Below are 18,452 nucleotides of genomic sequence, written 5' to 3'. Positions count from 1 at the left end.
TGGCAGTTTGGAACTCAGTAGGGAGTGTTGAAACTGAGGGCAGACACTTTTTACGCGCTATACCCTTCAGCACTCGGCAGTCCCGTTCTGTGAGCTTGTGTGGCCTGCCACTTTGTGGCTGAGCTGTTGTTGCTCCTAGACGTTTCCACTTCACAATAACAGCACTTACAGTTAACCGGGTCGGCTCAAAGAGGCAGAAATTTGACAAACTGACTTGTTGGAAAGGTAGCATCCTATGATGGTGCCACGTTGAAAGCAGTTCTTTGTGTAGGTGAAGAATATAAATGACTGAGTAATGAGTACATGTTTAAGTTCCTCCCTGGTATATCCGGAGAGTTAACTTCCTTGTAATTGCTTGAATAAAATCTTTATTTGAAAATTAGCTCTGCTTGATCCTTGGAACAATTTTTTCTTCAACAGTATACACAGAGGACAGGTGTAGAAAAGCACTATGCCGGGGTTAAGGAGGTGACAGGAGTGTCAGGGAGGGAAACTAAATATGCCCCTCGTACACTCGCACACAACTACACTCACACACACTCCACATCTTGATTCTGGTCTCAGGACTTTCCCTGGGGGGTGTGACCAAAGGTTATTATTAGTCTGTCTCAACCGTCTTTCTCTCTCTCTCTCAATCTCCTGTATCCTTCTCATATCTCTCCTTCCCTATCTACTTTCTCCTCTGTCTGTCTCTTTGCTTCTCTGTTCTGTCTTCATTGGTTCATCTAATCTGTCTTTTTCTGTCATCTTGTTTCATTCGTACTTCACTCTCTTACTTTTGTCTCTTCTCTGCCACTCTATTTTTCTTTTTGCTGTTTTCTCTTCCCTCTGTTGACTTGTCTGTTCTGTCTTCCTCTGCACTGCTTTTTGCTCTGTCATTAGTTTCTGTCTTCTCTCTTCAGGCCTCTTTCCTGTTTCACTGTCTGTGGACTTTATCCTTCCTTCTTCGCTGTCTTCTTTACCTACGCTGTATCTTCCTCTCCCCTCTTTTCCTTAATTCTCTCTCTCTGTTCTGAGTTATGGGGAAGACAGAGTTGTACTCTGTGTATAAGAGCTTCCTGGACTGTCTCTGCCTCTCTGTGAGTACCCATCTGCATCTTCCCTCCTCTTCCTCCTCGTCTGCTTCTCTCTTCCATCGTCTCCTTCTCTCTCCCATCCCCTCCTTTCCTCTGCTATGCACTGTTCATATGTTCACTGCCTTTTTCTTAATGTTTCAATTAATTTAGTTGTTTTGTGAAGTTTGATACAGCTCAGTTTTATTCCTGGCAACCCTTCACTCTCTCTACCTGTGTTCTGCCTCTACCACAACTCATAGAGAGAGAGAGTCTGTGTGTGTGTTCATTCAGTCTGTAAGCCACCCTCTAAGTCAGAGAAAGTTGCCCGCTCAGCACTCTCTCTCTTTCTCTCTCGCTCCCTCTTTCTCTCAGCACTCTCGCTCCCTCTTTCTCTCAGCACTCTCTCTCTTTCTCTCTCGCTCCCTCTTTCTCTCAGCACTCTCGCTCCCTCTTTCTCTCAGCACTCTCGCTCCCTCTTTCTCTCAGCACTCTCTCTCTTTCTCTCTCGCTCCCTCTTTCTCTCAGCACTCTCTCTCTTTCTCTCCCGCTCCCTCTTTCTCTCAGCACTCTCTCTCTTTCTCTCTCGCTCCCTCTTTCTCTCAGCACTCTCTCTCTTTCTCTCTCGCTCCCTCTTTCTCTCAGCACTCTCTCTCTTTCTCTCTCGCTCCCTCTTTCTCTCAGCACTCTCTCTCTTTCTCTCCCGCTCCCTCTTTCTCTCAGCACTCTCTCTCTTTCTCTCTCGCTCCCTCTTTCTCTCAGCACTCTCTCTCTTTCTCTCTCGCTCCCTCTTTCTCTCAGCACTCTCTCTCTTTCTCTCTTGCTCTCTCTGTCTCAGCACTCTCTCTCTTTCTCTCTTGCTCTCTCTGTCTCAGCACTCTCTCTCTCTTTCTCTCAGCTCTCTTTCTCCTTGTGATGTTCTGATATTAATAACAGTCTTAGAATGTAGATGGAAATAGTCACAGAGCTGCTCCATGCAGGCCAGCCAGTCACTTGACATTTCTCATTTAGGCCCGTAATACCAGGACAGGACAGGAGAGGGTTTAGGGCTCAACTCTACTCTATGTACAGATAACATAGTCCACTACTAATATAGTCCACTAGTGCATACTCTGTTTAAGTGCAGTTCAGTTCACCAGTTCAGTTCCAGGTGGCAGTCCCAAGTCATTACATTCATCAGGAATGGACTGTTTTCTTAAAGAGTTAGGAGGAGCCTTTTTTGCCCTGTTGTCCCCTCCACTAAACCCCTGACCTCTGACCCCTAGCGGAGCAGCAGTGAGGGGCCAGGGAAGAACGAGAAGGCCCCTGATGATGGTCACCTGGCCTACCAGAATGGAGACGTTCTACAAGAGAGATGTAGGCTATGTTTACATCTACTAGCCCCTCCCACTATCCTCTAGTCTTCACACATTGAAAAGACAGGATAGGTGAAAGTTTTCGAGCGCTCATAAAGAGACTCCTCTACTTCCCAGTCTTTAATTGAATCCCCATGCCTCCATCTCTTCGTCTTCCCCATCAGATGAGGTTATCAGTCTGTTGGGAGAGGGCACCTTTGGGAAGGTGGTGACGTGTGTGGACCGGCGCAGGTACGAGAGGCATTTATAATATACACATGCACACTCGTAGAGCATCAGGGGGAGCGTGTGCTGGTTGTTAGCTAGCTGTTCTCTCTGTCTCTCTCAGGGCTGGGGCACGTGTAGCTCTGAAGATCATTAAGAACATGGAGAAGTACAGACAAGCTGCTAAACTGGAGATCAATGTCCTGGAGAAAATCAACGAGAAAGACCCACACAACAAACAGTACGGAGTCTGAAGAACCAGTAGAAAGTTTGAGAAGTTGTTTCCCTCACCTTCTGTGGCTTCCTCTTTACTTCTCCCCCCCTTTTTGCTCTCTCTCTCTCTCAGTCAATGTGTTCAGATGCTGGACTGGTTTGACTACCATGGTCATGTGTGTATCTCCATGGAGCTGCTAGCCCTCAGCACTTTTGACTTCCTGAAGGAGAACAACTTCCTGCCGTACTGTATGGATCACATCTGCCAGATGGCCTACCAGATCTGCCTCGCTGTCAACTGTGAGCGTGTCACACACACATATATGTATGCCCATGTGCATGCTGGTAGCTCTCCAGAACCAGGGTTGGTGGTGACTACTTCCATAGACTATGACATTACTTACCAGGGATTGTTTTGTGTCTGGTATTGGTCTCTTTGACCAGAAGAGGGCGTTGGTTCATTGATGTAGATCAGTCTACAAGCCTAAAACTCAACTCTGGGCCTCAAAGCCAGTTCCACTGCTTTTTTCATTGTTCCCCTCTAATCAGCGACTGATTTAGAGCAATTAAGTATCAGGTAGAAGAGAAAAGCAGCAGGCTCCGGACCTCGTAGGGTCAGAGTTGAATACCGCTGGTCTACTACATACTGTAGAGGAACTATGGGCAGCAAGTGCAACGCTGGGCAGTTTCACCTTGGCTGTCCAGGTATTATCATGATGGATGCATGGTTTATCTGTTTCCCTCTGCAGTTCTCCATATCAACAAGCTGACCCACACTGACCTCAAACCTGAGAACATCCTGTTTGTCAACTCTGACTACACCATCACTTACAACGCTGAGAAGGTGAGAGGGAGGGGGAGGGCTTTATCCTTCCTTCATGACTCTCTTCTTTACCTACGCTGTATCTGGGGGTTTCTCCTTTGGGCAAAAGACCGTTCCCTGTCCTCTCTCCTCTGTCCTCTCTCATCTGTGACCCGGAAACTGATGAGTGGTCGAGGAGTGTGTCAATTTATTAGTAGGCAAAGAAGAGTGTCGTCCCCTCCTCGATAGCCACTTTTCATTGAGGACACTCATGTCTACGGTATCCTACTGCAGAAGAGTTTTGACATCTGCCACACCCCATTTGAAATATACCACACCCCATTTGAATCAGGTTTGGTTTTGTCAGAGGAGAAAAACATGCACACTTTAAAAACAATATGCTACGTATTGTTTTAACCATAAACTGTTTTGCATCTTAATTTGTTTTGATCACTTTAAACATTTATTTTGGGAGGACGGAGGATGGAGGAGGGAGGGAGGACGGAGGATGGAGGGCGGAGGAGGGAGGACGGAGGATGGAGGACGGAGGACGGAGGATAGAGGGCGGAGGATAGAGGACGGATGAGGGATGACGGAGGATGGAGGACGGAGGATGGAGGACGGAGGAGGGAGGACCGAGGATAGAGGGCGGAGGATAGAGGGCGGAGGATAGAGGACGGAGGATAGAAGATGGAGGAGAGAAGACGGAGGAGAGAGGACAGAGGAGGGAGGGCGGAGGAGGGAGGACCGAGGATAGAGGGCGGAGGAGGAAGGACCGAGGATGGAGGGCGGAGGAGGGAGGGCGGAGGATAGAGAACGGAGGATGGAGGGCAGAGGATAGAGGACGGAGGATGGAGGACGGAGGAAAGGGGATGGAGGACGGAGGATAGAGGGCGGAGGATAGAGGGCGGAGGATAGAGGACGGAGGATAGAAGATGGAGGAGAGAAGACGGAGGAGAGAGGACAGAGGAGGGAGGGCGGAGGAGGAAGGACCGAGGATGGAGGGCGGAGGAGGGAGGGCGGAGGATAGAGAACGGAGGATGGAGGGCAGAGGATAGAGGACGGAGGATGGAGGACGGAGGAAAGGGGACGGAGGATGGAGGACGGAGGATAGAGGACGGAGGATAGAGGACGGAGGATGGAGGACGGAGGAGGGCGGAGGATAGAGGGCGGAGGAGGGAGGGCCGAGGAGGGAGGGCGGAGGAGAGAGGGCGGAGGATAGAGTGCGGAGGATGGAGGACGGAGGAGGGAGGAGGGAGGATAGAGGAGGGAGGATGGAGGACGGAGGACGGAGGAGGGAGGACGGAGGACGGAGGATAGAGGGCGGAGGAGGGAGGAGGGAGGACTGAGGAGAAAGGGCAGAGGATAGAGGACGGAGGATGGAGGACGGAGGATGGAGGACGGAGGAGGGAGGACCGAGGATAGAGGACGGAGGATAGAGGGCGGAGGATAGAGGGCGGAGGATAGAGGGCGGGGGATAGAGGGCGGAGGATAGAGGGCGGAGGATAGAAGACGGAGGAGAGAAGACGGAGGAGAGAGGACGGAGGATGGAGGGCGGAGGAGGGAGGACCGAGGATAGAGGGCGGAGGAGGAAGGACCGAGGATGGAGGGCGGAGGAGGGAGGGCGGAGGATAGAGAACGGAGGATGGAGGGCAGACGATGGAGGACGGAGGATGGAGGACGGAGGAAAGAGGACGGAGGATGGAGGACGGAGGATGGAGGACGGAGGAGGGAGGGCGGAGGATAGAGGGCGGAGGAGGGAGGGCGGAGGAGGGAGGGCGGAGGAGGGAGGGCGGAGGAGAGAGGGCGGAGGATAGAGGGCGGAGGACGGAGGAGAGAGGGAGGAGGAGAGAGGGAGGAGGAGAGAGGGCGGAGGAGGGAGGGCCGAGGAGGGAGGGCGGAGGAGAGAGGGCGGAGGATAGAGGGCAGAGGATAGATGGCGGAGGATAGATTGCGGAGGATAGCGGACGGAGGAGGGAGAACCGAGGATAGAGGGCGGAGGAGGAAGGACCGAGGATGGAGGGCGGAGGATGGAGGGCGGAGGAGGGAGGGCGGAGGAGGGAGGGCGGAGGATAGAGGACGGAGGAGAGAGGACGGAGGATAGAGGGCGGAGGATAGAGGGCAGAGGGGAGAGGACGGAGGAGAGAGGACGGAGGAGAGGAGGCGGAGGAGAGGGGGCGGAGGAGAGAGGGCGGAGGATAGAGAGAGGAGGATAGAGGACGGAGGATAGAGGACGGAGGACGGAGGAGAGAGGGCGGAGGAGAGAGGGCGGAGGATAGAGGGCAGAGGATAGATGGAGGAGGATAGATTGCGGAGGATAGCGGATGGAGGAGGGAGAACCGAGGATAGAGGGCGGAGGAGGAAGGACCGAGGATGGAGGGCGGAGGAGGGAGGGCGGAGGAGGGATTGCGGAGGAGAGAGGACGGAGGAGAGAGGACGGAGGAGAGAGGGCGGAGGATAGAGAGAGGAGGATAGAGGACGGAGGATAGAGGACGGAGGACGGAGGAGAGAGGGAGGAGGAGAGGACGGAGGAGAGAGGGCGGAGGAGGGAGGACGGAGGGAGGACGGAGGAGGGAGGGCGGAGGAGAGAGGGCGGAGGAGAGAGGACGGAGGAGAGAGGGCGGAGGTGAGCAAATCTAATTGATAAAATGCCTGGATCTTCCTTTCGCCTCCTTTCTTCTTGTCTTCTTCTCCACCCTCCCCTCTCTGTCCCCCCCTCTCTCTTTCTGTCCCCCCCTCTCTTTCTTCCCCCCCCTCTCTCTTTCTGTCCCCCTCTCTCTTTCTGTCCCCCTCTCTTTCTGTCCCCCCCATCTCTCTCTGTCCCCCCCTCTCTCTCTGCCCCCCCTCTCTCTCTCTGTCCCCCCTCTCTCTGTCTCCCCCTCTCTCTCTCTGTCCCCACCCTCCCCCTCTCTGTCCCCCCTCTCTTTCTGTCCCCCCCCACTCTCTCTGTCCCCCCCTCTCTCTGTCCCCCCCTCTCTCTCTGTCCCCCCTCTCTCTCTGTCCCCCCCCTCTCTCTCTGTCCCCCCCTCTCTCTCTGTCCCCCCTCTCTCTCTGTCCCCCCCCTCTCTTTCTGTCCCCCCCTCTCTCTCTGTCCCCCCTCTCTCTCTCTGTCCCCCCTCTCTCTCTCTGTCCCCCCCTCTCTCTCTGTCCCCCCCCCTCTCTCTCTGTCCCCCCTCTCTCTCTCTGTCCCCACCTCTCTTTCTGTCCCCCTCACTCTCTCTGTCCCCCCCCCTCTCTCTCTGTCACCCCCCTCTCTCTCTCTGTCCCCCCTCTTTCTCTCTGTCCCCCCCACCTCTATTTCTCTCGCTCTCAGAAGCGGGATGAGAGGAAAGTGAAGGATACAACAGTAAGGCTGGTGGATTTTGGCAGTGCCACGTTTGATCACGAACACCACAGCACCATCATATCTACACGCCACTACCGTGCTCCTGAAGTTATTCTGGGTAACCTACACACATCACACTCACACACTCTAATCTTGGACTATTGGCTAGCTGAACATTTGTTACTGTTCCAACTCAGAGCTGGGCTGGAGTCATCCGTGTGATGTCTGGAGTATCGGCTGCATCCTGTTTGAGTACTATGAAGGCTTCACCCTATATCAGGTACTGTGTGGACGTGTGTGTGTGGACATGTTTAACTATACTTGTGGGGACCAGAAGTCCCTACAAGAATAGTAAACAAATACAAATTTGACCAACTGGGGACATTTTGTTAGTCCCCACAAGGTCAAATGCTATTTCTCGGGGGGTTAGGAGTTAGGGTTAGTTTAAGGGTTATGAGTGAGGGTTAGGATTAAAGTTTGTGTTCAGGTTAGGTTTTGGGGTAAGAGTTATGGTTAGGGGTCAGGGTTTAGGGAAAACAGGATTTTGAATGGGACTGAATTGTGTGTCCCCACAATGTTAGTTACAAAAGACTGTGTGTGTGTTTGTTGTTTGTGTGATACAAGTGAAAGTGAACTAAGTTGGGAGTTTATAGCTTCTGCTGACCAGTGTTTGTGTTTGTCTCAGACCCATGACAACCAGGAGCACCTGGCCATGATGGAGAGAGTACGGGGACCTCTCCCCTCTACGATGATCTGCAAGACCAGGTAACACATGATGACAGTTACACACACACACACACACACACACACACACACACACACACACACACACACACACACACACACACACACACACACACACACACACACACACACACACACACACACACACACACACACACACACACACACACACATACACACTCCCCATAGACACACATACACACTCCCCATAGACACACATACACACTCCTCACAGACACACATACACACTCCTCATAGACACATACACATACACACTCCTCACAGACACACATACACACTCCTCAGAGACACACATACACACTCCTCACAGACACACAAACACACTCCTCACAGACACACATACACACTCCTCACAGACACACATACACACTCCTCAGAGACACACATACACACTCCTCACAGACACACATACACACTCCTCACAGACACACATACACACTCCTCAGAGACACACATACACACTCCTCAGAGACACACATACACACTCCTCAGAGACACACATACACACTCCTCACAGACACACATACACACTCCTCAGAGACACACATACACACTCCTCACAGACACACATACACACTCCTCAGAGACACACATACACACTCCTCAGAGACACACATACACACTCCTCACAGACACACATACACACTCCTCACAGACACACATACACACTCCTCACAGACACACATACACACTCCTCACAGACACACATACACACTCCTCACAGACACACATACACACTCCTCACAGACACACATACACACTCCTCACAGACACACATACACACTCCTCACAGACACACATACACACTCCTCACAGACACACTCCTCACAGACACACATACACACTCCTCACAGACACACATACACACTCCTCACAGACACACATACACACTCCTCACAGAAACACATACACACTCCTCACAGACACACTCCTCACAGACACACATACACACTCCTCACAGACACACATACACACTCCTCACAGACACATATACACACTCCTCACAGACACACATACACACTCCTCACAGACACACATACACACTCCTCACAGACACACTCCTCACAGACACACATACACACTCCTCACAGACACACATACACACTCCTCACAGACACACTCCTCACAGACACACATACACACTCCTCACAGGCACACTCCTCACAGACACACATACACACTCCTCACAGACACACTCCTCAGAGACACACATACACACTCCTCACAGACACACTCCACACAGACACACATACACACTCCTCACAGACACACTCCTCACAGACACACTCCTCACAGACACACATACACACTCCTCACAGACACACTCCTCACAGACACACTCCTCACAGACACACATACACACTCCTCACAGACACACTCCTCACAGACACACTCCTCACAGACACACAGACACACTCCTCACAGACACACTCCTCACAGGCACACTCCTCACAGACACACATACACACTCCTCACATACACACTCCTCACAGACACACTCCTCACAGACACACTCCTCACAGACACACTCCTCACAGACACACTCCTCACAGACACACTCCTCACAGACACACATACACACTCCTCACAGACACACTCCTCACAGACACACTCCTCACAGACACACTCCTCACAGACACACATACACACTCCTCACAGACACACTCATCACAGACACACTCCTCACAGACACACTCCTCACAGAAACACTCCTCACAGACACACATACACACTCCTCACATACACACTCCTCACAGACACACTCCTCACAGACACACATACACACTCCTCACAGACACACTCCTCACATACACACTCCTCACAGACACACTCCTCACAGACACACTCCTCACAGACACACATACACACTCCTCACAGACACACTCCTCACAGACACACTCCTCACAGACACACTCCTCACAGACACACTCCTCACAGACACACTCCTCACAGACACACATACACACTCCTCACAGACACACTCCTCACAGACACACTCCTCACAGACACACTCCTCACAGACACTCAGACACACTCCTCACAGACACACTCCTCACAGACACACTCCTCACAGACACATATACACACTCCTCACAGACACACTCCTCACAGACACACTCCTCACAGACACACATACACACTCCTCACAGACACACTCCTCACAGACACACTCCTCACAGACACACTCCTCACAGACACACATACACACTCCTCACAGACACACTCCTCACATACACACTCCTCACAGACACACTCCTCACAGACACACATACACACTCCTCACAGACACACTCCTCACAGACACACTCCTCACAGACACACATACACACTCCTCACAGACACACTCCTCACAGACACACAGACATACTCCTCACAGACACGCTCCTCACAGACACACTCCTCACAGACACACATACACACTCCTCACAGACACACTCCTCACAGACACACTCCTCACAGACACACATACACACTCCTCACAGACACACTCCTCACAGACACACTCCTCACAGACACACTCCTCACAGACACACATACACACTCCTCACAGACACACTCCTCACAGACACACTCCTCACAGACACACTCCTCACATACACACATACACACTCGTCACAGACACACTCCTCACAGACACACTCCTCACAGACACACATACACACTCCTCACAGACACACTCCTCACAGACACACATAATACTTAATGTGATTTGTCCTTTCAGGAAGCAGAAGTATTTTCACTGCAGGCGTCTAGACTGGAACGATAACTCCAAGACAGGACGATACGTCAGAGACCACATTAAACCTCTATGGGTAAGTTACCCCTGAGATAAAAACACTCTAACCTGAGACTGGACTGGAACGATAACTCCAAGGCAGGACGATACGTCAGAGACCACATTAAACCTCTATGGGTACGTTACCCCTGAGATAAAGACACTCTAACCTGAGACTGGACTGGAACGATAACTCCAAGACAGGACGATACGTCAAAGACCACATTAAACCTCTATGGGTAAGTTACCCCTGAGATAAAGACACTCTAACCTGAGACTGGACTGGAACGATAACTCCAAGGCAGGACGATACGTCAAAGACCACATTAAACCTCTATGGGTAAGTTACCCCTGAGATAAAGACACTCTAACCTGAGACTGGACTGGAACGATAACTCCAAGGCAGGACGATACGTCAGAGACCACATTAAACCTCTATGGGTAAGTTACCCCTGAGATAAAGACACTCTAACCTGAGACTGGACTGGAACGATAACTCCAAGGCAGGACGATACGTCAAAGACCACATTAAACCTCTATGGGTAAGTTACCCCTGAGATAAAGACACTCTAACCTGAGACTGGACTGGAACGATAACTCCAAGGCAGGACGATACGTCAAAGACCACATTAAACCTCTATGGGTAAGTTACCCCAGAGATAAAGACACTCTAACCTGAGACTGGACTGGAACGATAACTCCAAGGCAGGACGATACGTCAAAGACCACATTAAACCTCTATGGGTAAGTTACCCTGAGATAAAGACACTCTAACCTGAGACTGGACTGGAACGATAACTCCAAGACAGGACGATACGTCAGAGATCACATTAAACCTCTATGGGTAAGTTACCCCTGAGATAAAGACACTCTAACCTGAGGCTGGACTGGAACGATAACTCCAAGACAGGACGATACGTCAAAGACCACATTAAACCTCTATGGGTAAGTTACCCCAGAGATAAAGACACTCTAACCTGAGACTGGACTGGAACGATAACTCCAAGACAGGACGATACGTCAAAGACCACATTAAACCTCTATGGGTAAGTTACCCCTGAGATAAAGACACTCTAACCTGAGACTGGACTGGAACGATAACTCCAAGGCAGGACGATACGTCAAAGACCACATTAAACCTCTATGGGTAAGTTACCCCTGAGATAAAGACACTCTAACCTGAGACTAGACTGGAACGATAACTCCAAGGCAGGACGATACGTCAAAGACCACATTAAACCTCTATGGGTAAGTTACCCCTGAGATAAAGACACTCTAACCTGAGACTGGACTGGAACGATAACTCCAAGGCAGGACGATACGTCAAAGACCACATTAAACCTCTATGGGTAAGTTACCCCTGAGATAAAGACACTCTAACCTGTGACTGGACTGCAACGATAACTCCAAGACAGGACGATACGTCAAAGACCACATTAAACCTCTATGGGTAAGTTACCCCTGAGATAAAGACACTCTAACCTGAGACTGGACTGGAAAGATAACTCCAAGACAGGACGATACGTCAGAGACCACATTAAACCTCTATGGGTAAGTTACCCCTGAGATAAAGACACTCTAACCTGAGACTGGACTGGAACGATAACTCCAAGGCAGGACGATACGTCAAAGACCACATTAAACCTCTATGGGTAAGTTACCCTGAGATAAAGACACTCTAACCTGAGACTGGACTGGAACGATAACTCCAAGGCAGGACGATACGTCAAAGACCACATTAAACCTCTATGGGTAAGTTACCCCAGAGATAAAGACACTCTAACCTGAGACTGGACTGGAACGATAACTCCAAGGCAGGACGATACGTCAAAGACCACATTAAACCTCTATGGGTAAGTTACCCCTGAGATAAAGACACTCTAACCTGAGACTGGACTGGAACGATAACTCCAAGACAGGACGATACGTCAGAGATCACATTAAACCTCTATGGGTAAGTTACCCCTGAGATAAAGACACTCTAACCTGAGGCTGGACTGGAACGATAACTCCAAGACAGGACGATACGTCAAAGACCACATTAAACCTCTATGGGTAAGTTACCCCAGAGATAAAGACACTCTAACCTGAGACTGGACTGGAACGATAACTCCAAGACAGGACGATACGTCAAAGACCACATTAAACCTCTATGGGTAAGTTACCCCTGAGATAAAGACACTCTAACCTGAGGCTGGACTGGAACGATAACTCCAAGACAGGACGATACGTCAAAGACCACATTAAACCTCTATGGGTAAGTTACCCCTGAGATAAAGACACTCTAACCTGAGACTAGACTGGAACGATAACTCCAAGGCAGGACGATACGTCAAAGACCACATTAAACCTCTATGGGTAAGTTACCCCTGAGATAAAGACACTCTAACCTGAGACTGGACTGGAACGATAACTCCAAGGCAGGACGATACGTCAAAGACCACATTAAACCTCTATGGGTAAGTTACCCCTGAGATAAAGACACTCTAACCTGAGACTGGACTGGAAAGATAACTCCAAGACAGGACGATACGTCAGAGACCACATTAAACCTCTATGGGTAAGTTACCCCTGAGATAAAGACACTCTAACCTGAGACTGGACTGGAACGATAACTCCAAGACAGGACGATACGTCAGAGACCACATTAAACCTCTATGGGTAAGTTACCCCTGAGATAAAGACACTCTAACCTGAGACTGGACTGGAACGATAACTCCAAGGCAGGACGATACGTCAAAGACCACATTAAACCTCTATGGGTAAGTTACCCCTGAGATAAAGACACTCTAACCTGAGACTGGACTGGAACGATAACTCCAAGGCAGGACGATACGTCAAAGACCACATTAAACCTCTATGGGTAAGTTACCCCTGAGATAAAGACACTCTAACCTGAGACTGGACTGGAACGATAACTCCAAGGCAGGACGATACGTCAAAGACCACATTAAACCTCTATGGGTAAGTTACCCCAGAGATAAAGACACTCTAACCTGAGACTGGACTGGAACGATAACTCCAAGGCAGGACGATACGTCAAAGACCACATTAAACCTCTATGGGTAAGTTACCCCTGAGATAAAGACACTCTAACCTGAGACTGGACTGGAACGATAACTCCAAGACAGGACGATACGTCAGAGATCACATTAAACCTCTATGGGTAAGTTACCCCTGAGATAAAGACACTCTAACCTGAGGCTGGACTGGAACGATAACTCCAAGACAGGACGATACGTCAAAGACCACATTAAACCTCTATGGGTAAGTTACCCCAGAGATAAAGACACTCTAACCTGAGACTGGACTGGAACGATAACTCCAAGACAGGACGATACGTCAAAGACCACATTAAACCTCTATGGGTAAGTTACCCCTGAGATAAAGACACTCTAACCTGAGACTGGACTGGAACGATAACTCCAAGGCAGGACGATACGTCAAAGACCACATTAAACCTCTATGGGTAAGTTACCCCTGAGATAAAGACACTCTAACCTGAGACTAGACTGGAACGATAACTCCAAGGCAGGACGATACGTCAAAGACCACATTAAACCTCTATGGGTAAGTTACCCCTGAGATAAAGACACTCTAACCTGAGACTGGACTGGAACGATAACTCCAAGGCAGGACGATACGTCAAAGACCACATTAAACCTCTATGGGTAAGTTACCCCTGAGATAAAGACACTCTAACCTGAGACTAGACTGGAACGATAACTCCAAGGCAGGACGATACGTCAAAGACCACATTAAACCTCTATGGGTAAGTTACCCCTGAGATAAAGACACTCTAACCTGAGACTGGACTGGAACGATAACTCCAAGACAGGACGATACGTCAAAGACCACATTAAACCTCTATGGGTAAGTTACCCCTGAGATAAAGACACTCTAACCTGAGGCTGGACTGGAACGATAACTCCAAGGCAGGACGATACGTCAGAGACCACATTAAACCTCTATGGGTAAGTTACCCCTGAGATAAAGACACTCTAACCTGAGACTGGACTGGAACGATAACCACAAGGCAGGACGATACGTCAGAGACCACATTAAACCTCTATGGGTAAGTTACCCCTGAGATAAAGACACTCTAACCTGAGACTGGACTGGAACGATAACTCCAAGGCAGGACGATACGTCAAAGACCACATTAAACCTCTATGGGTAAGTTACCCCTGAGATAAAGACACTCTAACCTGAGACTGGACTGGAACGATAACTCCAAGACAGGACGATACGTCAAAGACCACATTAAACCTCTATGGGTAAGTTACCCCTGAGATAAAGACACTCTAACCTGAGACTGGACTGGAACGATAACTCCAAGGCAGGACGATACGTCAAAGACCACATTAAACCTCTATGGGTAAGTTACCCCTGAGATAAAGACACTCTAACCTGAGACTGGACTGGAACGATAACTCCAAGACAGGACGATACGTCAAAGACCACATTAAACCTCTATGGGTAAGTTACCCCTGAGATAAAGACACTCTAACCTGAGGCTGGACTGGGACGATAACTCCAAGACAGGACGATACGTCAAAGACCACATTAAACCTCTATGGGTAAGTTACCCCTGAGATAAAGACACTAACCTGAGACTGGACTGGAACGATAACTCCAAGGCAGGACGATACGTCAAAGACCACATTAAACCTCTATGGGTAAGTTACCCCTGAGATAAAGACACTCTAACCTGAGGCTGGACTGGAACGATAACTCCAAGGCAGGACGATACGTCAGAGACCACATTAAACCTCTATGGGTAAGTTAACCCCTGAGATAAAGACACTCTAACCTGAGGCTGGACTGGAACGATAACTCCAAGGCAGGACGATACGTCAAAGACCACATTAAACCTCTATGGGTAAGTTACCCCAGAGATAAAGACACTCTAACCTGAGACTGGACTGGAACGATAACTCCAAGACAGGACGATACGTCAAAGACCACATTAAACCTCTATGGGTAAGTTACCCCTGAGATAAAGACACTCTAACCTGAGACTGGACTGGAACGATAACTCCAAGGCAGGACGATACGTCAAAGACCACATTAAACCTCTATGGGTAAGTTACCCCTGAGATAAAGACACTCTAACCTGAGACTGGACTGGAACGATAACTCCAAGGCAGGACGATACGTCAAAGACCACATTAAACCTCTATGGGTAAGTTACCCCTGAGATAAAGACACTCTAACCTGAGACTGGACTGGAACGATAACTCCAAGGCAGGACGATACGTCAGAGACCACATTAAACCTCTATGGGTAAGTTACCCCTGAGATAAAGACACTCTAACCTGAGACTGGACTGGAACGATAACTCCAAGACAGGACGATACGTCAAAGACCACATTAAACCTCTATGGGTAAGTTACCCCTGAGATAAAGACACTCTAACCTGAGACTGGACTGGAACGATAACTCCAAGACAGGACGATACGTCAAAGACCACATTAAACCTCTATGGGTAAGTTACCCCTGAGATAAAGACACTAACCTGAGACTGGACTGGAACGATAACTCCAAGGCAGGACGATACGTCAAAGACCACATTAAACCTCTATGGGTAAGTTACCCCTGAGATAAAGACACTCTAACCTGAGACTGGACTGGAACGATAACTCCAAGGCAGGACGATACGTCAAAGACCACATTAAACCTCTATGGGTAAGTTACCCCTGAGATAAAGACACTCTAACCTGAGGCTGGACTGGAACGATAACTCCAAGGCAGGACGATACGTCAGAGACCACATTAAACCTCTATGGGTAAGTTACCCCTGAGATAAAGACACTCTAACCTGAGGCTGGACTGGAACGATAACTCCAAGGCAGGACGATACGTCAAAGACCACATTAAACCTCTATGGGTAAGTTACCCCAGAGATAAAGACACTCTAACCTGAGACTGGACTGGAACGATAACTCCAAGACAGGACGATACGTCAAAGACCACATTAAACCTCTATGGGTAAGTTACCCCTGAGATAAAGACACTCTAACCTGAGACTGGACTGGAACGATAACTCCAAGGCAGGACGATACGTCAAAGACCACATTAAACCTCTATGGGTAAGTTACCCCTGAGATAAAGACACTCTAACCTGAGACTGGACTGGAACGATAACTCCAAGGCAGGACGATACGTCAGAGACCACATTAAACCTCTATGGGTAAGTTACCCCTGAGATAAAGACACTCTAACCTGAGACTGGACTGGAACGATAACTCCAAGGCAGGATGATACGTCAAAGACCACATTAAACCTCTATGGGTAAGTTACCCCTGAGATAAAGACACTCTAACCTGAGACTAGACTGGAACGATAACTCCAAGGCAGGACGACACGTCAAAGACCACATTAAACCTCTATGGGTAAGTTACCCCTGAGATAAAGACACTCTAACCTGAGACTGGACTGGAACGATAACTCCAAGACAGGACGATACGTCAAAGACCACATTAAACCTCTATGGGTAAGTTACCCCTGAGATAAAGACACTCTAACCTGAGACTGGACTGGAACGATAACTCCAAGGCAGGATGATACGTCAAAGACCACATTAAACCTCTATGGGTAAGTTACCCCTGAGATAAAGACACTCTAACCTGAGACTGGACTGGAACGATAACTCCAAGGCAGGACGATACGTCAGAGACTACATTAAACCTCTATGGGTAAGTTACCCCTGAGATAAAGACACTCTAACCTGAGACTGGACTGGAACGATAACTCCAAGGCAGGACGATTCGTCAGTACCACATTAAACCTCTATGGGTAAGTTACCCCTGAGATAAAGACACTCTAACCTGAGGCTGGACTGGAACGATAACTCCAAGACAGGACGATACGTCAAAGACCACATTAAACCTCTATGGGTAAGTTACCCCAGAGATAAAGACACTCTAACCTGAGACTGGACTGGAACGTTAACTCCAAGGCAGGACGACACGTCAAAGACCACATTAAACCTCTATGGGTAAGTTACCCCTGAGATAAAGACACTCTAACCTGAGACTGGACTGGAACGATAACTCCAAGGCAGGACGATACGTCAAAGACCACATTAAACCTCTATGGGTAAGTTACCCCTGAGATAAAGACACTCTAACCTGAGACTGGACTGGAACGATAACTCCAAGGCAGGACGATACGTCAAAGACCACATTAAACCTCTATGGGTAAGTTACCCCTGAGATAAAGACACTCTAACCTGAGACTAGACTGGAACGCTAACTCCAAGGCAGGACGATACGTCAAAGACCACATTAAACCTCTATGGGTAAGTTACCCCTGAGATAAAGACACTCTAACCTGAGACTGGACTGGAACGATAACTCCAAGGCAGGACGATACGTCAGAGACCACATTAAACCTCTATGGGTAAGTTACCCCTGAGATAAAGACACTCTAACCTGAGACTGGACTGGAACGATAACCACAAGGCAGGACGATACGTCAGAGACCACATTAAACCTCTATGGGTAAGTTACCCCTGAGATAAAGACACTCTAACCTGAGACTGGACTGGAACAATAACTCCAAGGCAGGACGATACGTCAAAGACCACATTAAACCTCTATGGGTAAGTTACCCCTGAGATAAAGACACTCTAACCTGAGACTGGACTGGAACGATAACTCCAAGACAGGACGATACGTCAAAGACCACATTAAACCTCTATGGGTAAGTTACCCCTGAGATAAAGACACTCTAACCTGAGACTGGACTGGAACGATAACTCCAAGGCAGGACGATACGTCAAAGACCACATTAAACCTCTATGGGTAAGTTACCCCTGAGATAAAGACACTCTAACCTGAGACTGGACTGGAACGATAACTCCAAGGCAGGACGATACGTCAAAGACCACATTAAACCTCTATGGGTAAGTTACCCCTGAGATAAAAGACACTCTAACCTGAGACTGGACTGGAAC

At 49.2% G+C, this 18,452-nt stretch overlaps 1 protein-coding gene across 1 annotated transcript in view; it reads left to right on the top strand.

Annotated features, from left to right (window-relative positions):
* Positions 1-672: 672 nt before the first annotated feature.
* The window catches only part of LOC135523050 (dual specificity protein kinase CLK2-like), a 36,621-nt gene continuing 18,841 nt past the window's right edge, over positions 673-18,452 (top strand). The window contains exons 1-10 of the mRNA XM_064949772.1: positions 673-1,079; positions 2,318-2,408; positions 2,572-2,638; positions 2,736-2,852; positions 2,958-3,124; positions 3,574-3,668; positions 6,940-7,069; positions 7,149-7,231; positions 7,637-7,716; positions 10,439-10,529. Of these exons, the coding sequence (XP_064805844.1) occupies positions 1,020-1,079; positions 2,318-2,408; positions 2,572-2,638; positions 2,736-2,852; positions 2,958-3,124; positions 3,574-3,668; positions 6,940-7,069; positions 7,149-7,231; positions 7,637-7,716; positions 10,439-10,529 (981 nt within the window). The 5' untranslated portion in view covers positions 673-1,019. The remainder of the gene's footprint in view (positions 1,080-2,317; positions 2,409-2,571; positions 2,639-2,735; positions 2,853-2,957; positions 3,125-3,573; positions 3,669-6,939; positions 7,070-7,148; positions 7,232-7,636; positions 7,717-10,438; positions 10,530-18,452) is intronic.

This window comes from Oncorhynchus masou, chromosome 30 (genome assembly GCF_036934945.1).
Source record: "Oncorhynchus masou masou isolate Uvic2021 chromosome 30, UVic_Omas_1.1, whole genome shotgun sequence".
Classification (NCBI taxonomy): domain Eukaryota; kingdom Metazoa; phylum Chordata; class Actinopteri; order Salmoniformes; family Salmonidae; genus Oncorhynchus; species Oncorhynchus masou.
This window is presented reverse-complemented; position numbering and strand designations above follow the sequence as displayed.